This window comes from Stegostoma tigrinum, chromosome 28 (assembly GCF_030684315.1).
Source record: "Stegostoma tigrinum isolate sSteTig4 chromosome 28, sSteTig4.hap1, whole genome shotgun sequence".
Classification (NCBI taxonomy): Eukaryota; Metazoa; Chordata; class Chondrichthyes; order Orectolobiformes; family Stegostomatidae; genus Stegostoma; species Stegostoma tigrinum.
In genome coordinates this window covers 39,299,283-39,325,618 of record NC_081381.1, presented here as the reverse complement: position 1 = coordinate 39,325,618, position 26,336 = coordinate 39,299,283, and the positions used below count along the sequence as shown (strand labels likewise).

The 26,336-nt window shown below is 39.7% G+C and overlaps 1 protein-coding gene across 4 annotated transcripts in view; it reads right to left on the bottom strand.

Moving 5' to 3' along the window:
- The window catches only part of mtor (mechanistic target of rapamycin kinase), a 366,257-nt gene that overhangs the window by 90,878 nt on the left and 249,043 nt on the right, over nt 1–26,336 (bottom strand). For all 4 annotated transcript variants that reach the window (XM_048561203.2, XM_048561201.2, XM_048561202.2 and 1 more), the window contains 4 exons: nt 22,381–22,481; nt 18,123–18,238; nt 10,631–10,708; nt 2,253–2,360 (listed from right to left, as the gene is read on the bottom strand). In XM_048561203.2, the coding sequence (XP_048417160.1) occupies nt 2,253–2,360; nt 10,631–10,708; nt 18,123–18,238; nt 22,381–22,481 (403 nt within the window). The remainder of the gene's footprint in view (nt 1–2,252; nt 2,361–10,630; nt 10,709–18,122; nt 18,239–22,380; nt 22,482–26,336) is intronic.

Genomic DNA, 26,336 nt, shown 5'->3' with positions numbered 1-26,336 from the left:
GACAGCAGCAGCAATTTCCAAAACTGGAAGTCAATGTTGCAAATTGGCTTGCTAATGCAGCTTAGAGGGAACTTTGATATTTAATCTTGTTGGTGAGTCCAGAGGTAGGGTACACTGCTTTAAAATTAGGGATCACGCTTTTACAACAGAAATGAGTGGAATGCTTTTCCCTCACAGGTTTGCACAACTCAGACTCAAGAGGCGATGGAGGCAGGATCATTGGACATATTTAAGGCAGAGATAAAGAGATCCTTGTTAGGAACGGCATCTAACTTAAACAGGGTAAATGGGAATGAGGAATTCGAAGTTCAAACAGATCCTCTATGATATTTCTTGAATGGTGGAACAGATTTGATGGGTCAAATGGCCTACTTCTGCTTCTCATTCATATGTTTGTAAATCATTTTAAGTTCCCAAACTAGACTGCTATTACCTGTTGGAAATGTGGATCTATAGATGTTAAGTGTAAACAGTGCTGGAGTCATCTATAGAAAAATGGAGTAAAACCGGCATGCCGACACTGTGATTTACACATAAAAGAACCATTAATACAGTGCTGTACCAAAGGGCTGCCAAGAACATTAAAACTGTACCTCAGCATGAGTTAATACCTTTATGAGAGAAGGACAGAAGCAAAGGGAGAAAAAGAACATTAAATCATTAACTTGGCAGTGTGATATAGAAACGCAACCAAAGACTTCAGTATTAGAGCTTACACCACCATCAAATCTGGCTTACATCATTGTCCCACGCTTGCCAAAAAATTGTCAGTGGCCAAGGGAAGGATAAAATAAAAATAAATTGAAAAAACACACTCCCATAAAACCAAATTAAAACTTGAAAAGCTAAGGCTTATGAAATATGGAATTTTTTGGTCTATTCATCTTCAAACGCAGTCAGCACTAGGCGTATAATCAGTTGATTGTAAAAAACGAACTGAAAACAGCCTCAAATGCTCTGTGTATTTTTACTTGCAGAGTCTGGTGTATGTAAACGAGCCTTGAATAGCGTCTTAAATAGAAACTCTACAATTTTTCTTTAACATAAAATAGAGCACTTGTCTTAAAATATTTCTGCTTTCCTTCAAATATACACCAGAAAAAGCAAACTGACATTATCCTGGCTTTGAAACTGCATGTGGAAGTAACTTTGCATTCATCAAATAATACAAAATAAATTCTACAGGGAACAGAGATTTTAAAAAAAAATCCAGAGTTTTGAGAACTAAATAATAGCTGAAGGATTCTGAAAATATTGCAAAGACTTACAAAGGGAGGTTCTGGCACAAACATTAATAATATGTAATACCTTTTCCTCTCCTGAAGCAAAAGCAAATCTCAATTTCTTCCCAAGTGTTGAAAATAACAAAAATTTAAGTTTCTGTAATATAGTGGGTTGGATTTTTATGAGGTGCCATGGACTTCACACGTTGAACTAAAATGTTAAGGGTAGGTGAGCCCTGTTACAATCCTGATGGGTGCTCTTGCAGGAATTTAACACTGAAAGCAACATTCTGCTCCTACCTCGAAAAGAATTGATTGGCTAACAAGGCAGTCCCCACAGTATCAGTGGGAGCACTGGCCACAGTTGGGATTACACGTAATCCACCGTGCGAAGAATCCGAGGAAAATCCAAGGAGTTTGCAATAAGATAGCAAGCGTGCTGTTTCAGCGGGCTAGGTTCTGGAGGCTGTAGGGGTGAATGGTGTGGAACATAGGCTTTTGTAGTGTTGCCTCCAATAGCCCAGGAATGGGTGGGGGGCTGCAATGGTGATCAAACTCCTTGCCCAACATCAACCTGAATGAATGAAGTTGCTAGACTTCCACCTATTACGTGGGCTTACTGTCATGGGTCAAATACTTGCACTGGTGGGATGACCATTTATCGGTCATTTAAGGGCTTTGAAAGGCCAAATGGTGGGCAAGCCATTCAAAATCTCTTTCACACCCTGCTGCAAAATTTCAGAAAGGTTGGGGCTGCGTGGGTAAACAATGGATTTCACTTACACCCTGCCAGCAATTCCACTTGCGGTGACCATATAATCCAGCCCAGCATCTTGTAATTATGCTCAGCTACTCTACCTGCCAGCATTCATACTCTTTGTGTAAAATGAAAAATATTCAGCTTGGACCAACATCCTCCTGGACAGCCAAGGCAGCTCCATAATATGCTCAACTGACCTGAATGGCAAATGTATACCTCATCACTGATTGATTACCAAAGCTAATTAGATTAGATGAATGCTGACTTGCCTGAAGTCGTTCCCACCAGGTTTGTCTGATGATCTCCCTCCTCTCTGGAACCAATTTATATTGGATTACCTCTTCCAGTTCTGACAGCATCTGACAGGAAACCATGGCCTAAAGAAGAGAGATTCAACACTTACTCATATTTCTTATTGTTCACAACTTGTGGACACAAAAAGTGAAATCAGTAAAGATCATTGCACTCACACTATGTATTAGATGATACAACTGTGAAACATATTAATATATCATCCCATACTAACAGTCACATTAGTTTTATCTTAAGTTCTTCCCTCAGGAGTTAATTTAAGAAAAATCTTGCAGAATCTCCTTCCAACTTCCTAAGGAATCCATTAGTAGACCATGATAGTTTAACAGTTTAAAAGGTAAAATTGACTAACTTGTCTCTTCTAATGTATGCCACTTCCTAACGAACATACAAAGTCCAACTATTAGACTAATATCAAATATTAGCGAGCAAATTGTTATGCTACCCTTCAATAATCATATGCCAAATATATCTATGAGCCTTTTAAAATTGATGCAAGTAATCCTTTCTAATCCTCTGATCAGACATAGAAGATGATCAGAGGATTAGATAGAGTGGACACTGAGAGCCTTCTTCCTCGGATGGTGATGGCTAGCACAAGGGGACATAGCTTTAAATTGAGGGGTGATAGATATAGAACAGATGTCAGAGATAGCTTCTTTACTCAGACAGTAGTAAGGGCGTGAATGCCCTGCCTGCAACCATAGTAGACTCGCCAGCTTTTAGGGCATTTAAATGGTCAGTGGATAAACATATGGATGATAATGGAATAGTGTAGGTTAGATGTGCTTCAGATTTGTTTTGCAGGTCTGTGCAACATTGAGGGCCGAAGGGCCTGTACAGCGCTGTAATGTTCTCAGTTCTAAGTGATGATGCAATGTAATCAGGTCTGTTCCTGACCTACAGAACCTTTGTGACTAATACAGTACGAGAAGTTCAAAAACATTATATGTTGAGTCATAGAGTCATGCAGCATGGAAACAGATTCTTCAGTCCAAACAGTCCATGCCGACCATAATCCCAAACTAAACTATTCCCACATGCCTACTCCTGGCCCACATCCTCCAAACCTTTCCTATTCATGTACTTATGTAAATGTCTTTTAAATATTGTAAAAATTGAAGTCTGAGTCTGTTCAGTGTTACAACTGGCTCCACAGTCTTTGTAGGTTCTGGTCGTTCTACTGGACATTAAGGATCCCGTGACTATATGAAAGGAAAAGGAGTAAGTTTTTCCAGTATTGTGCTCAACATTTTGCCTACAATGCTCAAAATGATTGAACTAAGTAACCATTCCTTTTGCAGAGAGTTTGCTGGCGGAAAAAAAAAACTTGCATCTTCCTACATGATGGCTGCTGCTGTTCTAGGGCTTTTGCTCTTGATCATTATCCAAGTTCAAATATGCATGTCAGATGACACCAAACTGAGATGCACCTCATAAGCAAACAGATCATTTAAATTTACTGCAGAGCTTCACACATGAATCGTGAATGCCCTTATGAGAAGAAAAATTCGACAAGAGAAAGAAAATCGCTTAAAATGAAAACGGCACACCATGTACTCCAAGGGCCATGGTGTCAATCCACACATGGTTAATATAATAAAATGGCTACAAAGTAGGCCCATTTGTCACATCAGTACAATGTCCTAAAACAGACCATTAATTACTTTTCAAAATGTAGATACCATTATTTTGTGGATAAACATGGTAGCTGAGGCATTCACTGCATGATCTCCTAGGCAGCAAAAAAATCACTCACATTAGTAATTAACTGTTTTGAAATCCGCCCCCCCACGACAAGCAATGGCAAAAAAATGCATCTATATTGCACCTGGCTAAATTTTAAAGATGCCTCAAATTGTTGAATGTTTAATTCTGTTTGTGAAGTGCAGTCACTTTCATGTAGTACAATATAAATAGCTAATTCGAGCACTGAAAGACTAGAAGTAGGAAATGAAATTAAAAATTAGCCCATTGATCAAAGAAAAAAATGTTAGCAAGACTTCTGAAGAATCTCCTTTTCTAAAACTGTTACCATAAGATCTTATTCATCCACAAAACATGACTGCATTTTCATACATCATCTGAAAATTAATAAACCGAAATTATGTGATGTAACATATAACTTTCTCATTTGGGATTAAATTACTCATCAAGCTGACAAGTACAGTTAACCTGTTGCAATGGACTTAAAGTAAGTGTCAAAAGTAATAAAATGTGTTTCTTTTCATTAAAAAATGCAGTTTTAATGAATGCAGTTTCTGAATAGCTAATAGATGCAATTTTTCTCCCAGATATTTAATTTTACAATTTTAATGCAAAATTATATTTTGTGTACAACTATTGCTGTCTGTATGACAGGAATTTGGTAATCTATGTCACTGCTTTGATGCGTGATAATTTATAACAGATTATTTTATATATATAACTTTCCATATTATGTGGAAATCAGAAAATTAAAAAAATGGAGAATTTCATCAAGCATTGCAGCTTTTCACAATAAGCCAAAGCAAATTTAAAACCAGCGAGGGAGACAAGTGGGATTAAAATTGGATGCAATTCCCCTAATCCTTGCATCAGGTGAAATGCATGACTGCTACTCATATTCATTTACCACAAATTTATCATATTTCTCTCCTGAGACCAGTTTTCATTATTTCTTGCTCTCCATACTGTGGTAGCTCCTCTCTAAGGAGTTCACAACTGTTCGCATTTCTTCAAATAAAATAAAATGAATGTCCTTGTCTCCCAAAGTTATTAGAATACTCAATGTAGCTTTTTTCTACATTCACTGGAGACTAAAATTGTTCAACTTAAACGTAATTTCCTCACTGAAAATAAACTTACTGGAATCTCTGAAGGCTGAACTGAAATTGCATGCTTCGCTTTTGACAGGAGATGATTTACTCTTGGAAGTAAATTATCTTCATAAAATTTTTTCATGATCAAGAGTGGCATTCAATTATATATTTAAGAAATTTCTAACCCATTGATGTTTTATAATTAGTTGCTATACAGTTAATTCAATCATTGGCAAGTAAGTAAGAAGCCAAAGAACCCCAGACAGCACACTCCAAACCCACAACTGCTTCTATCGAGAAAGACAAGGGCAGCAGACAAATGGGCATTTCTGCAAGTTCTCCTTCAAATTACCATCCTGGCAGCACATGGACTGCAATGGGTAAAGGCAGCTTAGCACCTTCTCAAGGGCAACTAGGATGGGCAAAAAATGCTGGCCAGTCAGCGACACTCCCATGCCATGAGTGTACAAAAAAAGTTAGCAACTGGCTTAGTATTTCTGCCTCTGAACCAGTTGATGTAAAGTTCCAGTCCTGCTTCAGACAACACCGGTCTAAGGAAGCCAAAGTTCCATCACAAAATTTTGTGTGTGTGAGAGCTTTCCCGTTAATGGGCAATCAAATCTTTAAAGCCGCTTTGTTGCATTGGATTAACCAGCTAATTGGCTTGTACAGTCTGTTTACAGATACTACCAGTGCAAAAGCCCTCTTACCAGAATATGTGAAAATTAATCCTGGTGTCAATTTGAGATGGAGGTGGACAGTGAAAGTTAACTGATAATTTCAAAAGGTCCCTTGAACAAGGATGGACGATCAAACTAAACAAGGAAGAAGCTGGAAGGGGTAACCTTCTGTAGCTCACATTAACAAAATAAAGGTGCTTGTATGAGGGGACATAGCTGCAAATTGAGGGGTGATAGATTTAAGACCGATCTCAGAGGTAGGTTCTTTACTCAGAGTGGTGAGGGCATGGAATGCCCTTCCTGCCAATGTAGTTAACTAAGCCACATTAGGGGCATTTAAACAGTCCTTAGATAAGCATATGGATGATGATGGGATAGTGTAGGGGGATGGGCTTAGATTAGTTCACAGGTCGGTGCAACATCAAGGGCCAAAGGGCCTGTTCTGCGCTGTATTGTTCTATGTTCTAAGGTGGAATACGAGCAGTTCTCTTTGCCAAATCAAATACAGCTTACGGTGGCCACAAAAAGTGTGTCCTTAAAAATCAACCACTCAGCTCACAGAGATCGGACAATGTGCACAACAGACATTGCTAAGTGATTCGCATCCAATAACGGAAGATAGGTCTAAATGAACATCTCCATTCTTGATCATAATAAAGTTCGGGAAGTCAGTTGAAAAGCCAAAGCTGAAACACTTGCAATCATCTTTAGCCAGGGGTGCTGAATCTATGCTGCCTCCTAAAGTTTCCAAGACTGCAGATGCTCGTCTTTAACTAATTTGATTCATTCTAGAAATGGCTAAGTGCACTGGATACATCAAAAGCTATTATCTCCATCAATACTTTGGCTGTAGTACTGAAGACTTGTGCACCAGAATTAGCCCCACCCTCAAAAAGCAGCTGTTCCAGTGCAGCACATTGGCATCTATGTGGCAGTGTGGAAAATTGTTTAATTATGGCCTATCCACAAATATGGGACAAATTCAATCTGGTCAGTTATCACAAGTCAATCTGCTCTCATTCATCTGTGGAACAATGTATTGAGACATTGACATTTCCACCAGGCACAACTAGCTCATCAATGTTCAGTTTGGGTTCTGTCAACAACACCTGGCTCCAAACTACTTTACGACATTTGTCCAAAGAGCTTGAATTCAAGACGCCAGATGAATGTGGCTACCTTGACATTGTATGAGTGTTGGGCCATGGAGTCTTGATAAAATATTGGGCCATACTAGTGCAAGGCAATGATCATCTCTCCTTGATCGTCAAGGGCATCATCATCACTGAATCCTCCATTAATATCACTGAGATCTGACTGGAAATTTAACTGCATGCCAACCCCACAAATATGTGGCAATAGCAGTTCACAGGTTAGTAATTTTGTGGCAACTATCTCACCATCTAATTCCCCAAGCTTTGTCTACTATCTACAAGGTACGAGTCAGGAGGGTGAGAGACTATTCATTACTCAAGATGACTCACACCATTCAGGACAACACTGCCTGCTTGTTTAGCACTTCATCCAATACCATAAGATTCATTATTTCCACATCTGGTGCATAATGGCATCAGTGTGCATTACCCACAAGACATAACAAAGCAATTCGCCAATGTGCCTTCCAAGCCACTTGCAAAAATGACTCCCCATTGCACTACCATCCACACTGACAGACCTAAAACCCAACACCCCAAACCTGACACCGTCTTAGCCTGAACTCCTGGACCCAACTCCACTCCTCTCCAAATCAATATGACTCTCCAACTTGAGCCAGCCTGGTAGACCTGAACTCTCCCACACAGCTCTGACACCCAACAGCTCCAAAACTGTTCACACTCCCACCATCCAACAACCTCTGCAACTTAAATGATGCTTCCCCATCTGCTGAACTTGACAACCATCCCCCCCGCCACTTCACCAGGTGGTACTCTGATAGCTTATTGCCAACCGTGCCCTAAGCACTCTTGCATTCTCATGGTACCTACGTCTCACTCATCCGCCTGGCACAAGCTACCGCATCCAAGTGGCACACTATCTAATTATCTACTCACTTGCCATGCTACCACCATCATTTACCTTTCCACAGTTGCTGCCAAAGTAGTTTTGGAATATTTAAACAATTTAACTCCTGAAATATGGCAGCAAGTTTCATAAAAAAATAGATGAGTCTCTGCTTGTGATGCTGCTCCTCAGCAGAGTAGATTTCTCATGGTTTACTCCGGTGGACATATGTGGATCACATAAGACTTGGAATTCTGGTCATAGAAATCACCAAGTAAATAGGTAACCTTAAAGAGGGCTACTGTCAATAAAATCTGTTCCAATGGTAATTGAAATTTCTTAACCATTCTCTTCATGGACCCACTACAAGAGAGGCTTAGACATTTGCAATGCCCAAGGGTGAAGATTCAGGCAGATATGTAGAAACTGAGAATCCAAACTGCCAAATTTCCTATGTGTCACACATTTTGGGTGGCACAGTGGTAGCATGACTCCTCACAGTGCCTGGGAGCTGAATTTGATTCCACCCTTGGATAATTACCTGTGTGGAGTTTGCACATTTTCTCTTTGTGTATGTGCATTTCCTCCAGGTGCTCCGGATTCTACCCACAGTCCAAAAATGGGCAGGTTAGGTGGATTGCTAAATTGTCCAGTGTCCACGGACATGCAGGCTAGGTGGATTAGCCATGGGAAATGCAAGGTTACAGGTGCAGGGTAAGGAAGTGGGTCTGGATAGGATGCCCATCAGAGGATCAGTGTGGATTTAATGAGCTGAATGGCCTGCTTCTACACTGTAGGGATTCTATGATCAACCAGCAAGCAGATCTTCGTTGCCTGTTACTGTCTGTCAGTACCCAAATACCGCAAAGTAAAATAACACATCCTTGTGCTTGAATTATTTCATGTCTTTGCCACTCCCCTTCAACCTAAACCTATTTTTGTATTTGAATGTCTATGCATCACAGGCAAGATTTTCTTTTAGCACATTTCTTTAAATGTAGTCCTGCAAATAGCAAATTATACAAATGAAGATTAAGTGCAATGATGACATCAGTGTCACATGATTATGCTGAACGATGCAGAACGAGCAGAAGCTCTAAGAAAAGGTGTACACCTATTATGGTACATTAAATAAAAGTTCAAAGGAAAGCACCTTGGATTTAGATAGATGTAGTCAGGGGGCTAAAGCCAGTTTGACCTCATTACATAACAAAGTAAGTTGCCATCGTCCCAGGGCACCATAGGGCTGCTCTCTCATTGGAGAGAGATGACCAGTGATGGTTTAACCTGAGGATCACCAGAAGGTGATACCTTCATGGCAACTTCAGCTGCCATGGGAACTGAATCCAAGCTGTTGGCGTAAAACTGCACTGCAAACCATCCCTCCACCCAACGGAGCTAACCACATAAAAGAACAAAATAAACCGCGGATTAAGAAAATAATTCAATAGCTATTTAAATCTCAACTTTCCACATAGTTGTAACTGCTATAAGCGAGTTTTGCGAGGAAAAATAGAATCACACTGCATACCAACTAAATGAAAATTAATCAAAACACAATATTCAATTGCAACACTTGAGTGGACATCCAGAGAACTGATCTTTAACTTGCAGGTGTTCTAAACTCAAAGAAAAACCAACATACTTCGGTGCAGCTTTGGCATTATTTAATCCAGCATTCCACAAGGGCCTTTTAAAAAGAAATCAACTAACCTACAAGATCTCTGCCTTATAGTATACTTAACAAAGATCAGAAAATATAGCTCTTGACATCAACTGGATGTAATAACCAGGTCAGCAGGAAATTACCATTAAAGGGTAGCAAAACGTGTGAGTTTGCCAATAATTTTTAACTTGTTACTTAGCATTATTGAGTTATTCATCTAGGTTTCTTAATTTTAAAAAGTAATATATATGCTTTTGACTGAGTAATAAAATCTTTGAATTAGATTCCACCTCATATATATTCACAATTTCAATGGCCTGAAGAAGCCCATTTAAACAAAAAGAACACCCAAATAATGAAACCAGGTTTTGGGAATGAAGGACAGTAACTACTTCAAGTACATTAATCAGCTTTTCAACTTAGTTTCAACAGCCCATAAATCAGAATTTATGACTCTGCTAAGGAGCTGTCCAGAGTACTAGTAATTCTGATGTATGTTCTTAATATAGTAAATACCAACCAGCAGAAAATGACTAGTCTCTGGCTTTTATTTGTCAAAACAAAACACGATCTACTAACTCAGCCTATAAACGCCATGTGGAAACAAATCAAGTCCATGGAAATCTTGAGCCCAGACTGGATACTGGCGTCAACAGAAATAATTAATTATTGTGTTGTATGCTTTTAATTATCATACTGCGTCAGCCATTTTCACGTATAATTTATTCTTTATTTCCCAATTTTAACAATTCATTAATCAAACAAGCCATTTTTCAAAACTAATGTAAAAAGTATGCACTATCCAATAAATAACTTAAACAAGCTTTAACAGAAGTGGCAAGTCAAGAAATATTCCCCAATATAACAAACAGCACCATTGCCAGCAATTTTCATCAAAAATGATCTTCTATGAATTTCAGAGACTCTATTATTATAGATACTGGATTATACTCTAAACCGTTCATGCACAGACAGTTGCTAGTAGTCATTGAGGATGGTTGAGTTCAGTTAGGAGCTGGTAACATAGTATGATATAATTTGGCTGCACTGGGTATCTGGAATAGGGAGAACTGCCAAGTTTCATCATTTATTAGTTCTGAGATCATAAAATATATATCCTTAATTAACAAACTCTGAAACATAACGACAAAAGGTAGATCATGAAATTCAACCTTTATCAGACTCACCCCATAGGCACGGCTGTAGCTCTCTCCAGCCATAGCAGTCAGCTCTGTATCCAGCAAGTCTCTTGCCTTGTCAATGCACTGCAATTGAAGAAGGAAAATATTAGATTGCTTTATTATTACATTTTATATCAATATGCTGCTTCATCCTTATTAACTAATTGAAAACATCACCTCTGGATTTATTACTAAGGTAGTCACTCTTCAAATCTTATTTCTAACCACCACCACAATATTACACCCCCTCCACATATCCTCAGCCACCATAAGCACTCGGACACAAATATTATGAAGTTCAGTTGAAAAAGGGAATAATTTACACCAGAGCAATGCTTTTGTGACCAACAGCAACAAGAAAGCTACTAAATATGATTATTATGCTTCTGTTCCAGTCGCTAGATACACTACGGCCAAAGGTCAATATTTAACTACAGAGGAAGTCATTTACATCTAAATGAAGCAAGCTTGAATAAGTATGAAACTATGTGGTACAGGATAATTTCATCACAATTCCAATTTCCAGCTTTTCCCCTATAATCCTTGAACTATTCTTCAACATTTCAGGTCTGGTCTCCCCTTCCTTTTACTCCAAGGTGCAAAGCAGTTGTTGCTTGGACCACTCACAAAATAAAAGCATTTTATCTCTTATGATCACAACAGAACTCCCACTCTCAGAAACTTCTATGCTGGTTGATTAAAGTGTGAGAAGTTCCTAATACTAGTATTGATGGTGGGTGTAAAGTTAACAAGTATATATCATAATTTAGAATTCTCTACTGATAGCTGCAAATTTATACAATTACACAGAAGAAGCTTACACAATTCATTTATTGTAATTATTCCAATTTTAAAAAAGGATTGATTCTTCAGATTAAAGCAAGTTCATTTTAATTCAGGTGATAAGAAAAGCGTTGAAACTCTGCGTATAATCTATTTATGTACCTTCACGTATTACGGGCAACAGTACATAAAAAATCTTTCAAATGAAAGATATATAGCCACTGTAGGGGATTTTCAGATTTTCCAGACTTCATTTTGAAGAAGATTTGCCAGACGGAAAGGCCCCTTCGAATGGTGTCTTGGCAAATACCGGATGGGACTGCATAAGCTGATTGACATTGGACTTAGCCAAATTCTGCATTGATTATATTTCAAGTGTCCTTTGAATATCTTTTAACACCATACCGGCCTTCCACCTGAATAACAAACACTCTTATTACAGAATATACTAAGAGCGGTAAACAGCAAGGACCTGTATTTGTTGAAACATCTAAATTAAATATATGAATTAAACTTTAAAACAAAAATGCTACGATACTCTTGAGGCATGGGGAGTGAAGAATGCCAAGTCAACATCCGAAGTACATTAAGCAGTACTGAAATAATTACAGTAAGCAGGAGCACCAGGCATAAAAGGAGACAGCAGTAACAAATATTAAAATAAAATGATCTCCAATCCAATGTTATTGAAGATATGCGTTTTATACAAGGAATTATCAAAATCTGCAAATGATTTATTGCTCCAACTATAGTCAATAACAGGAAGTAGGTTACAGCAATCAGGGGCCAGTATGAAGTTAAAAAAAAAGCTGGTAGTAAGAATGAGAGACCTAGTGACTTAATTTTAAAGCCACATATGGCTGGCGTAGAGATCAGCTCCCAGCACGAGACATAATCTTCCATGTATGTGCACAATTGAATGAGAGGTTTGGAATCATAATGACAGACTTCTTTACTGCATCTGGTACCTTTGATCAAAATTTAACCAGATTTCTAAATTTGTTTTTTTGAAGTTATCAGATAGAAATGTAATGCTCACATACAGATGAATGAAGTGCCCAGAACATAAATCTGTCCACTTCCAGTAGATGTAGGGGCGACTGAAATCATTAAAATATAATTTTTGTAGTCATGTAACTATATCACCTTTAGGAGGAAAAAGAAATTGATTTGCAAATACAAAACAGGCTCACTGGCATTTGGAAAACGTTACAGTTAACTTTTCTGTGGAGACGTGAGACTAACATTCACTGATCAGTGGAATTTAATGCAAGTGATAGCCTACTGATTTTAAAATGAACTGCTGTTCTTCAGCTTTGATAGAGGATTCCATTGGTAAGAAAAGATGCTGATGTTTTGCATGAAGAGTGTTTATAGAGAACATTTTGCACCCATATCAAAAGCCCAAAGACATGGAAATACTGTGAATTAGAAGGGGCAATTTTTCAACGGTTTAACATTAGTATAAGTGTGTTATAGTACATTACAGAAGTTGCAAATAGCTTTGCAGCATATACAAGCTTCTGCATGTGTACTTTGAACAAACAACACAGGTCTGCATCTATAGTAAGCACTTGTATAGAGGCTTTTATTTTCGTGAAAAGTAGTTTTAGAATTTTAGAATTCTTCAGCATCTTAAAATATTGGCTGATATGCAATCCTGATTATTTCTGTATTTATATACTTCATTTTGTTTTGTGTTGATTGACATTTATTAACACATGTAACAAAAATACCCTTACTCTCTCTACGTGAATCATCTTGTATCTTTATATTAATATTTAATGATGTACATTTAATGCCCTAAGAAGTCCTGAAGCACTCCTTTACAATTCTAGGTGACTGTATTTGAAGCGATATCACTGACACAATGCAGGGAAATATAGCAGTTTCTGCGCAGCAAGCTACCATAAACAGTACTGTGATAAACATTTCAGAGAAAGCACTTTTCTGGTCATATTGATTTCAATAAATTGAAAATAACAGAACAAAGATGCACTAACAGTATGCAGTGAAACTGTGGATGGGAAATGAGCTAAATTTTGATTTAAAAGAACAGGCCCAGGGGTTCTACTAATAGCACTATCCTTTTCAGCACAATTCAACCAAAACCAGTGCAGAAGATCTAGGAATTTCAAGGGTAATTTACGTTTAGTGTAAATGACGTTTCTTTATTCTTTTGTGTTGATTTGGAAGAAAAAGTGCTTGTAAACAGAATCCATTCACAAACTATTCAAATTAATCACCACTGGCCCTTTTTGTCATCTGTACCTGTTTTCAGGCCTTACAGCAAACTTACAGTTCGAAAATTAAACTTCATTTTTAGGGACATGGACACTAATAGTTGCATTTCAAATTTTTCTTAACGCACGTACAAGATAATGGCATCCTAATGTAACTAGTAAACAGATCTGTACAGTTTTTAAAGTTATTCAAAATGAGATTACTCACAGGTTGTGGATTGATTACAAACTTATTTTTCATGATAATCTCATTTGTGGTTGCATTAATAAAGCTGGACCAGGTTATCACTTTTAATTTTATTGGGGAATTTTCTTCTAACATAAAACCATTTTTGTTCAAAATTACATATAGAAAATAAAATTTGCATAAACTTGTTTAAAATTAAAATGCTTCTGTCTTGAGCTGGTTCATGGAAGCTTTTATTTGAACAATAAGCGAATAAGTTTGAGCACAAACTTTAAAAAGTATTCAATTCCATAAGGGTATGCAATTTTGAGAGCAAACTGAGTTGGGATTGTCATTTGTATCCAAAGCAGAAACTCTTGACCAAAACAAAGTACTCTTCAAGACTGATACTAACCTAGAGTACAGAGAGATATAAATATGTTGACATTCGCAATACATTCTCTACTCAGTATGTTGTAGCTAATAACAGCATTTATCAGCCTTATTAACCAGTGGTGCTTAAATTCAAGTGTAAGTATGATTGACATCACAACTCATGCACTGAAATAACTTGACATTCTTACAAAATGAGTTATTTTTGGAGTGTAATGACAGTTTTGCAGGAAAGCAAAACATGGTAACGATTTTTTAAAAGAATTCCTTAACAGGATGAGGGCGTCTCTGGCTAGGCCAGCAATTTTTGCCTATCATTAGATTCTTAATTCCAAACGTTTTTATGAAATTCAAATTGCACCATCTGCTGTGGCGGGATTCAAACCCAGGTCTTCAGAACATTATCTGGGTTTCTGTAGTAACAGTCCAGCAATAATACCACTAGGCCATTGCCTCCCCGATTCAGGAGCTATAACATTCTACAATGTGTAATGTTTAAATGTTCAGTTATTTTGGCCTTTTCTTGAGTAGCTCTCCCTTCTTCTAAAGTGTTTTTGGGTTTACTAACCTCCATGGATTGGTCAGATCAGACATGGTACTGATGCATCATTGAGAGGAAGTTACCTCTAACAAGCAGCGCACATTCAAATACAGCACAGCGCTGGCAATTCGGATAATATACAGTTCTAAACTCTCAACCTTCCTCCTAATAGGCAAAATTACTATCTTTGAAAATCTGTTCACTGTTTTAATTCGTACTCGTATCTTTAAGTAAATCCTTAGCAATAAACCAACATTTTAATACACAATCTTCCCAAATATTGAAGGTATAAACAAAGAAACCATGACTTTGCTTCAGTGCATTTTCTAGACAGTATACACTGTTGCCACTGTATACCGGCAAATATTTATGGGCTGCTTTGTGTGGAATAGTGTTGAGTTTCTGAAGAGCTGTGGGATCTGCACTCGCTCAGGCAAATGAGATGCTTCAAATTAGACTCTCAAACACAATGCATAATTGGTGAACAGGTTTTGAAAGTCTGCAAGTGAGTTACCAGCCAAAAAATTCTGAGCCTCTGACCTGCATTTGTAGCCAGAGTATTTATGTGACTGCTCCAGCTAAGTTTCTAGTCAAAGCTAATCTCCATGATGTTAATGGTGGGGTATTTAACATGTGTTGGAATTTGGAAATATGTTTGGAATAAATACAATATTTAGTAGATATGCTGAATGGGTAATGGAATGGGCTTGTGCTCTAAGTTTTGTTTTGATGGAAACTGTTTAAGACTTTGTTTCTCTAGAACTGAGCCAATGCAATGACTACTTTTATATGGCAAACGTTATAACTAGGCTGAAAAGGAGCCACAAGATTTCTGAAATATTAGTAGAGCAAGTTTTTAGATAATCAAAACAAAAAAACATCAGCTGAATTAGAATGTTCATTTAGCCTTGCTTAATAGAGATGCTTGCTAAAAATTAATGTGTCTGCAGCACGGTGACTCAGTGGTCAGCACTGTGCCTCACAGCACCAGGGACCTGGGTTCAATTCCAGTCACGGGGAATTGTCTCTGTGAGTGGAATTTGGACTTTCTCCCCGTGTCTGCGTGGGTTTTCTTTGGGTGCTACTGTTTACTCGCACAGTCCAAAGATGTGCAGGCTAGGTGGACTGGCGATGCTAAATTGCCAATTGTGTTCAGGGATGTGTAGATTAGGTGGGTTATAGGGGGATATTTCAGGGTGGGATGTTCTGAGGGTTGGTGTGGACTTTCTGGGCCGAAGGGCCTGTTTCCACACTGTAGGGATTCTATGATCTACGATCTATTCAACGATTTATGAAAATGAAAGGTTGATCATTAAAGTAACTTATGCTTCAGTAGTCTAATCAGAAAATAGATGTCATGAACTGAACCAGCCTTACTGCTTCAGGTATAAATCACTGCTAGCCCAAACAACAGGTTACCTGAAAGTAGTTAAAAGCTAGAAAGGAGATGAAAAGAACATGTAAAACCAGTCATGGGAAACGGTCTAAGGTGAGGTAAGTAAAGATGTGTCGTCTTGTTTGGTCAATAACTGAAGGCTCTAACATCTCATGGCTGATAGATGACATAAGTACAGGCTTTACCCCATGATTTAGACAAAGAATTTGGCATTTTACTGGTACTTTTAATAAAGGAAGCATTTATGAGGAACAAATGGCCTGTCAATAATTCATTCAGATTAATCTCCAAAACCCAAAATGAAGTGAGACTTTGCAAAGCCTCCTAAGGGCAGTTGTGTGTTAACAATCTTGGGTAGTTCATAAAGTTGTGATGACACAAGACATTGAGACAAATGGAGAAAAGTAAAAAACAATAGCTGTTTGTTCACATCAGCTGTCTTGCCTGACTTGAACCAGTAATCATGGTCATATCCTTTTGCTGTATAACTAGTGTGCTATACATATTTTAATTGGTTTGTTAAAGATCTTATGACTTGCCTTCTGGCCTAGAAGTAGGGACTCTAGTGCTGCACCACAAGTGGCCTAACTACTGTGCTTTTGATATTTTCTAACCAACCTGATCAGAAACATTCATACACACCTCTGCAGCAAGTGGGACTTGAACCAAGGCTTCCTGGCCTGAAGGTCAGGAAACTGCAACAGCACCTCACCAGCCCTTTACTGTGTCCTGTTTTTCTATTGATTTAATCTTGCTATTTTTCCCTTACTTGTTTAAAACTTGTAAATATTTTACAACCAATCTGTTCAGAGATATCACATACATTGCTGGAGTAGATGAGTTTTGAGCCCAGTCCTCTTTGTCCAGAAGTAGGGACACCAGCACTGCACCACAACAGCCCCATTAGTATGCTATATCCTGTATTAAAATCTCACTAAACTCGACAGACCCAGTAACGAGGAAGCAGATTACGATCTGATTGGCTGTAAATTGGGAGAGGGGAGTGTGCAGCAGAACCTGGGTGTCCTCGTGGGTAAGCATGCAGGTGCAGCACGCGGTAAAGAATGCAAAGGGTATGTTGGCCTTCATTGTAAGAGGCTTCGAGTACAAGAGCAGTGATGTGCTCTTGCAGTTATACAGTATCTTGGTGAGGCCATTACAAGAACATTGTGTGCAGTTTGGTCTCTTTTCAGAGGAAGGATGCTCTTGTTCTTGAAGGAGTTCAGCAAAGGTTTATTAGGGATGGCAGGACTGATGTATGAGGAGACATTGATTAAGTTCGGATTGTGTTCACTGGAGTTCAGATGAATGAGGGAGGGTCTCATAGAGACTTTAAAAATTCTAACAGGGCTAGACAGGGTAGATGTAGGGAAGGTATTCCTGATGGTGGGTATGCCCAGAACCAGGGGTCACAGTCTGAGAATTCGGGTAGACCATTTAGGACTGAGATGAGAAGACATTTCTTCATCTAAAGAGTGGTGAGCCTGTGGAATTCAGTTGAAACCTAAACGTGGAATGTACTCAAGAGACAGGCAGATGTAGTACTGGGGGCAGATGGGATCAAACTTTATGGGGAGAAACAGGATTAGGCTATTCAGTTAGATGATCAACCATGATCGTGATGTTTGGCAGAGCAGGCTCAAAGGGCTAAATGGCCTCCTCCTGCTCCTATATTTCTATGTTTATATAGATACTTTCTATGTGAACCTGTGAAGACATGGTATGACACATCTCTGGAGCAGGTGGGACTTGAACCTGGGCCTCCTGGCTCAGATGCAGGAGAGCCAGCATTTCGAGTTCACTCAATCTTTATTAGTTAGATAGCTGAGGACAAATTGTGCTTAAACTAAACTAATAGCAACTGGAAAGATTAAATCACTATTAACAGAAATGTTGTTGAATGTTATTGGGAGTTGATCAATTAGTCTCTTGTTCTGATCAACTGTACAAGTTGTTCTGACAGAACATATACATACCTGCTGGGCTAAGGAGAAGAGGTCCTGGTGTAATGCTAACACAGCTCTGTAGAAGGCGCCATCATGAGTATCTCTTGGAATCATACAAGCATACTCCTCCATACTGTCCCAATGACCTATTAAGAAATACAATAACGCATAACAAGCAAAGTGTTAGAAACCATATGTGCATGCATGGTGTTATCTAATGAAATGTGGTTGACTAAATTCCCAGTTGCAGGATATTTGTTAGGTTAAGCAAAATAGACTTCCTTTTAAAGGAAAAACAGAAACATTCTACAAAGAATCAAAGTCTGACAGCATCTGTGAAAAACAGAAACAGAATTAATGTTTCAGGTCAATGGCCTTTCATCAGACTATCTACTTCTGTTACACTGTCACATTTGCTATACTGCTCCTCAACAAAAGTTCAACCAATTATGGCTATTATTGTTAGACAGATTTTAACTTGTTCCACAACAAATCTCATGAATGTGGCACTTATGTTGACTTGTTAAATAATGTTGCCTGGCATAAGTTCCAATAAAGTGAAAATATCATTTCTGGAAGAGTCAGCGCAATAACAGATCACTTTAGTGCCATCAATTTTTTTTCCCTTTTAAGTCATATCCAGTTTTCAAATGAGAAATGTAAGGCTCTAAGCAGCATTATTGTCTTCTACCAATTATCTTTGAATCATACCTGTACTCTTTTATTATTTGTCCCTAATCCATTTTTCAGAAGAAATGGTTGTAAATCAATTTATTTGCCATAAATCTCTTCTTGGATTCTACTGTTTATTTGGGGAAAGGAAGAAAAACTTTAAAATTAATTTTCAATCACGGAAAAAAGGCTTTGAATAGTTGTTTTGAAGCCTGGATATTGAGGACTGACTTAGTTCCCTCATAAATATGAACAGGTCAATCTTGAACGTACACAGGAAGACTTCTGTCAATGAATTTGCAGTACTTGGGTGAGAAAGGTCAGTATTGGAAAAGTGAGATTAAACATGATTATTTTCAAATTCCACTTGTGCGGGCTGACCAAAGTATACTTAGAAACTAAAAATATGAAAATAAGAATTTTCCAATTAGGCGATTTCATGAAACAGGAGCTTTGTTACTCTCATTTCTGTGCATTAATAGTTACCCTGTACCCTGGCAACAGCAAAAGGAAAGTTTAGAAACTAAAGGAAAACCATTTTTCTCTAATTTCGGCAAGCTGCTTGATATTAAATTCTGGAGTCTGACAGCTGCTAGTGGTCTTTCTAGAATAATCAATGGCTGCTCTGAGTGAGTGAAAAATATCTAATCTGAGGCTTTCTTCAGTACAGTAAAAACAAATGTTTGTTGATAACTTCGCACTGCAGAAAACATCTACAAAACAAAGCACAGCAGTTTGGAAACTGCATCTAAAAAATACTAAAGATTTCCATTGAAATCCGGGCTCTTACTTCCGGCTTTCAATTTTCCCTTTTTTCAAACAGTCATTCTATATTGTCAACAAAAACCCAGGGCACACTATTTATTTCGAGCGTATGAAATCCTTTCTTTTTCCCTACAATCTCCATCATTTGCCTGGACTACAATGTAATAGCCAATGTGAGATGTGATTAACTTAATCCCATATCTTCACGTATATTGTTGCAAATCAGCTGCTAGCAATTGTGCGACAATAGCTCAATACCAATACCTTCCCTTCCAACAGAACTGGAACTGAGACGATGAATATAGAACATAGAACGAATACAACAGAAGAAACCTAACTGTACTTAATATGACTTGCAGCACCTCATGTTGATGCTGCAATGCACTCCACAAGTCATGCTGTGTTCAAGAGTCTGATTCTCTGTTAAATTGCTGTCAATGTGAAATGAGTTGTAATGCAGAGCACAATTGCCCTAATCCTAGGCTTTAAAAATTGTAAAAAAGATACTTTCAGCCAAAGTGTCACAGAAATAGCAGGGACTGCTGATGCTGGAGAATCTGAGATAACATGGTGTGAAGCTGGATGAACACAGTGGGCCAAGCAGCATCAGAGGAGCAGGAAAGCTTGACGCTTCAGGTCGGGACCCTTCTTCAGAAATGGGGGAGGGGAAGGGGATTCTGAAATAAATAGGAGACGGGGAGGTGGATAGAAGATGGATAAAGGAGCAGATAGGGTGAGAGGAGACAGACAGGTCAAAGAGGTGGGGTTAGAGCCAATGAAGGTGAAGGTAGGTGGGGAGTTAGGGGGCGGAATAGGTCAGTCCAGGGAGGATGGACAGGTCGGGGGGTGGGGGGGGGGGGGGGCGCAGGATAAAGTTAGCGGGTAGGGGATAGAGGTGGGGCTTGAGGTTGGAGGAATGGTTAGGGAAGGGGCGATTAGCTGGGCTGGTTTTGGCATGTGGTCGGGGGAGGGGATATTTTGAAGCTTGTGAAATACGCATTGATACCCTTGGGTTGCAGAGTTCCCAAGTGAAATATGAGATGCTGTTCCTGGCTGCAGTACTACCCGACCAACCTCCAAATCCGACGCATCATCTTCCGACATTTCTGCCATCTGCAATCTAACCCTACCACCAAAGACATTTTTTTCCCTCCCCACCCTTATGTGCTTTTCGGAGGGACCACTCTCTCCGTGACTTCCTTGTCTGCTCCACACTCCCCTCCAGCCCCACCACCCCTGGCACTTTTCCCTGCAACCAAAGCAAGTGCTAGACCTGACCCTATACCACCCCCCTCACCCCGATCCCAGGCCCTAGGAAGACTTTTCACATCAAACAGATGTTCACCTGCACATCTGTCAAAGTTATATACTGTATCCGCTGTTCCCGTTGTGGCCTCCTTTATATCAGGGAAACCAAACAGAGGCTTGGGAACTGCTTTGCAGAACACCTACGCTCTGTTTGCAACAAACAACTGCACCTCACAGTCGCGAACCATTTCAATTCCCCGCCCACGCCTCGGACGACATGTCCATCCTGGACCACCTGCATTGCCACAATGACGCCATCCGAAAGATGCAGGAACAGCATCTCATATTTTGCTTGGGAACTCTGCAGCCCAAGGGTATCAATGAGGATTTTACAAGCTTCAAAATATCCCCTCCCCCGACCACATGCCAAAACCAGCCCAGCTAGTCCCTGCCTCCCTAACCATTCCTCCCACCTCAAGCCCCCACCCCTATCTCCGACCCACTAACCTCAACCCACCCCCCCGATCTGACCATCCTCCCTGGACTGACCTAACTCCCCACCTACATTAACCTTCACTGGCTCTAACCCCACCTGTTTGGCCTGTCTGTCTCCTCTCACCCTATCTTCTCCTTTATCCATCTTCTATCCGCCTCCCCCTGTCTCTCTATTTATTTCAGAATCCCCTTCCCCTCCCCCATTTCTGAAGAAGGGTCCCAACCCGAAACGTCAAGCTTTCCTGCTCCTCTGATGCTGCTTGGCCCACTGTGTTCATCCAGCTTCACACCGTGTTATTTCAGCCGAACTGTCCCTTGTTCCTTAGATAGTAACTTGCCAGGAATAATAATTTTTAACCTCAACAGGGTTACTTTAATATTAGATGCTTAACACTGAATGCCCCCTTTGATTCTAGATTTAATAAACAGTAGTTAAAATGTGGAACTTGCTGTAAACAGAGTAGCTGAGGTGAACTCATGAAACTATTGAAGAGGAAGTAGGATGAGTAAAGGAGTAAGGAAGAAATAAAGGTTGTGTTGTAGTGAAATGGCATAAAGTAGAAGGGTGGCTTGTGTAGAATATAAACATCAGTATTGAGCAGTTAGGTCAAAAGAGTTGTACCATTGTTGCAATCTATAGACAATCCCATCAGGAAAGGGCTAACATTTAATAGAAGATGACAGTAAATAAACAACAGCGGAATATACTAATCATACAGATAATAAAACGTGAGCACAACACATACCAAATATACTTTGTCAGTTCAGCATCCACAATCTCCAGTGCTTCTCTGTGAGAAATGACTTGAAATGAGGCACCACAGTGGTGGTGCAACCATCTTTGCACAAAGATCACCTTCAACAGACTAACGAACTGTATCTTTGTTAGAGTATGTACTTGAACAAAAACAAATCTAGCTCCAATTTAAACCCAAAGAGTCCATTTTTCTTCTTATCTCTTTCAGATGCAAATCTACCCTCATCAAAAGAAGTGGCTTCCGTATAATTAGCAAAAAATTCCAGATTACACTGGCAGAATTAAAATGAAACGAAAGCAGTAACACTAATTGCACATTAGCCACTTCGATAATTGAAGGTAATCACATACCTAGTCCCCATGCAGCTGCAGCTGCCATTCTTGCCATTTTTGCTTGAGTGTCTTCACACACCATTGTCCATTTTTCACAACACTGCTGATGCAGCTGGCCCCTGAAAGCACAGGTGCAACAAGGTTAGACTGCTGAAATTCCCAACTGCCATGGATGTGTTCAGAACATTTCCTCTTTTAAAGAATTTTGAATGATACTGATTTACATGTTGGCTCATTTTATAACATTATTCTTATTCGCTTTTTACCGGAACATTCACTGATACTACGGGCTGAACCGTACAAAAAAATTGGCTAAGTGTCAAGTTTGGCAAGTTTCACAGAGCGTTTCCCTCCGAGCCGTAGCAAGTTTTCTCAAACTACCTTCCTTATCGATCGCCACATCCCTACTGCACCCACTCATTGTACTTTCCCCATTTGCCACAAGCCACTGCCCGGATTTCACAGAACTTCTGGTGCTGGGCCATCTTTAAAGTCTAGCCATACACCCAAACAAGCACTGGTAGTTCACAGTACCCTGCACTGTTTGCCCCACAAATACTGGACAGAGGGTAACTAGTACTCTGCTTTGCTGATGGGAAAATGCAGTTGATGTCTATGGAGCGTGGTCTGAGATATTGGTGACTGATAGAGTATCAGAAGAGAAAGTGGCAAGCTGAAGACACCAGGTAACTGAATTGCATTGCAGCAAGTGTTGTCCTTTAGTTTCTACCTATAGGATGAGAGACTGGGAAACTACATATCAATGAGGTGAGATGTAATAATAATGGGGATTTTAATACACGCAAGTTGGCCCCTGGCAACTCACTAGGGACAATCTCATCTTGTCATCAACCATTTGCTTAGAAAATGAGACATTTTGCTCTTGACACGGGAAGCTAATCATTACCAATCTCCAGTGACTCTCCTAACTTTCTTGTCAATGCCCACGTTGTTCAGTGCCGAGGAAGATTCTGTCCCATGAATTTGTTGATATATACCAGTAGAGTTGCACAGATGGGCACAATGATGTTACAATCACTTTGACGCAGGTGTTGATAATGGATGACTGAATTTGCAAGAGTGCCCTGGAAAACCTAGCTTACCAGAAATGCAGCTAGGTTGGGGTGTAAAATATCACGGAGGAGGAGAGATTATTTATCACATTGAAAGGAGTTCTCATTATTTTTCTACTTACGTGTATCCTTCTTACATCTTGAAACTGTAGCCTAGTTATATAGGTTTGGAAGTGTTACTGACCTTGAATATTAAAGCACTATCTGGACATTGTTGTTATATGGTGGCATAAGTTTTCTCACATTACATTAGGCCACATGAATTGCAGCAATATATCAGTTTGTCTTGACCTAAAACCAGGTAACTAACAGTCACCTGCACTTCAAAATAAATTTACAGATCCACAGAAATGGAGGCGTGGGATTGTGGTGCATGGATGATGTATTATAATTAAGAAGATTTTAGTAAGTAAGTAATATGGACTTTTTGCTTCAATCTAAAGTCTGTGCACACCATTAGAACATGTCAAAGTTTGACAGCTTGAAAGCTATTATGTTTAGTAAGTGTGGAGGTGAGAATAATCAGGTGATCCAGACTCAGCATATCAGAGGGGTCCACAATAACAGAAAAAATGTGTTCAACACCTTCAATGCTAGTGCTGATGGGGGGACTTAAACTAGCTCATGAGGGGTATAGGAACCAGCGGGGTAGTTGAAAGAAACAAAAATTATCAGGAAGTAGACAAGTGGTGAGTGAAATTAGAAGGCAGGCGAATCAAAGGTGGGCATCAACAAAGCTTAGAATGTGAAATAAGGTGAAAAACACAAAGTTAAAGGCACTCTAACTGCAACCACATAGTGTCAAGGTAGATGATTTAAAGGCACAAATGGAGGTAAATGGGTATGACTTAAATGCCTTTATAGAAACATGGTTGCAAAGTGATCAAGACTGGGGATAGTATATTTGAAGATATCTACATTTAGGAAGAACCTAATTAGCAAAAAGAAAGTCAAAACAGACTGTGAAAGCTTCTAAAGGTAGGTTAAAAAATGCTTGGCTGAAATAAATGTAGGCCCATTGGAGGCATAGTCAGCAGATGTATAAGATGAATATAGAAGATAAGGCAGAGGTAGGCCACTCGGCCCTTCAAACTTACTCCACCATTCATTATGGTCATGGCCGATCATCTAACTCAAAAGGCTATTCTTCCTTTTCCCTTAAATCCTTTGATCCTTTTTAATCCAAGTGTTACATCTGACTCCTTCTTTACATCTTACAACGTTTTGGCCTTCATTGCTTTCAGTGATAGCGAACACACTCTGGGTGAAAAAACATTTTCTCAACTCAGTCCTAAATGGTTTGCCATGTATCTTTAGACTGTGACCACTGGTTCCAGACTACTGTCATCAGGAACAACCTTCCTGCATCTATCATGAGCAGTCTGACAAAATGTTATATGTTTCTATGACATTCCCCCTCATTCTTCTTAATTCCAGCGAACACAATCCTAACCTTTTCAACCTCTTCTCATATGGAAGCTGTGCCAATCCAGCTGACAGTCATGTGAACTTTGCTGCACTGCCTCGATAGCAAGAGCACCCTTCCTCATATAAGGAGACCAAAGCTACATACCACTCCACACGTGGTCTCATAAGGGCCCTATATAACTGCAGCAAGTCATCCCTACTCTTGTATTCAAATCCTGTGGTTATGAAGACCACCATGCCATTTGCCTTCCTGGCCACCTGCAATACCGGCATGCTTACCTTCACTGACTGTTGTACAAAGGCACCCACCCAGCTTGCCAATGTCCTTCAGGGAAGGAAATCTGCCATCCTCATCTAGTCAGGCCTAGATATGACTCCAGGATCACAATGTGGTTGACTCTCAAGTGCCCTCTTGAATGGCCTAGCAAGCCAGTCTCAGCAAAGATATGAAACTGAATGGACCACTAGGCATCAACTTAGACACCGAAAAGACAACAGCAGAAACAGCCTTGTTGGGCCTGCAAAGTCCTCCTTATTAATATCTGGGGGCTAGTGCCAAAATTGGGAGAGGTGTCTCATGGACTAGTCAAACAAAAGTCTCATACTTACCAAATCATACCTGACAGGCAATGTCCCAGTCAACACCATCATTATCCCTGGATACGTTCTGTGCCACCGGCAGGGCAGACACAGCAGAGATGGCAGCATGTTGGTATTCAATCAGGAGGGTGTTACTATAGGAGTCCTCAACACTCACTCCAGGCCCCATTAAGTCTCATGGCTTTGGGCTAAACAATGGGTTAGGAAAACTCCTGCTGACCACCACATACTGACTTCCCTCAGCTGATGAACCAGTGCTCCTCCATGTGGAACAACATTAGGAAGAGTCACTGAGGATGGCAAGAGTGCAACATGTACTCTGGATGGGGGGGTCACAAAAGTGGTTAGGCTGCAGGACTACTGATTGAGCTGACCAAGTCCTAGGAGGGCACACCAGCTATACTGGGTCTGCAATACTGGGAACCAACAACACGGAAATATATACTTGACCTCATCTTTACCAATTTGCCAGCTGCACATGAGCTTGTCCTTAACAGTATCGGCAAGAGTGACTACTTCACAGTTCTTGTGGGGATGAAATCCTCCCATCACATCGACAATACCCTGTATCATTTTGTGTGGCACTATCACTGTGCTAAACGGGACAGACTTCGTACAGATCTAGCAACTCAAGACTGGGCAGCCATGTGGCACTATGGGCCATCAAGAGCAGCAGAATTGTACTCCAGCACAACCTGTAAACTCATGGCCTAGCATATCCCTCACTCACCTGTTACTGTCAAGCCTTGGGATTGACCCTGCTTCAATGGAGAGTGCAGAAGGGCAGGCCAGAAGCCACATCGGGCATAACTAAAATGAGGTGTCAACTTGGTGAAGCTACCAAACAGGGCAACTTGCATGCCAAACAGTGTA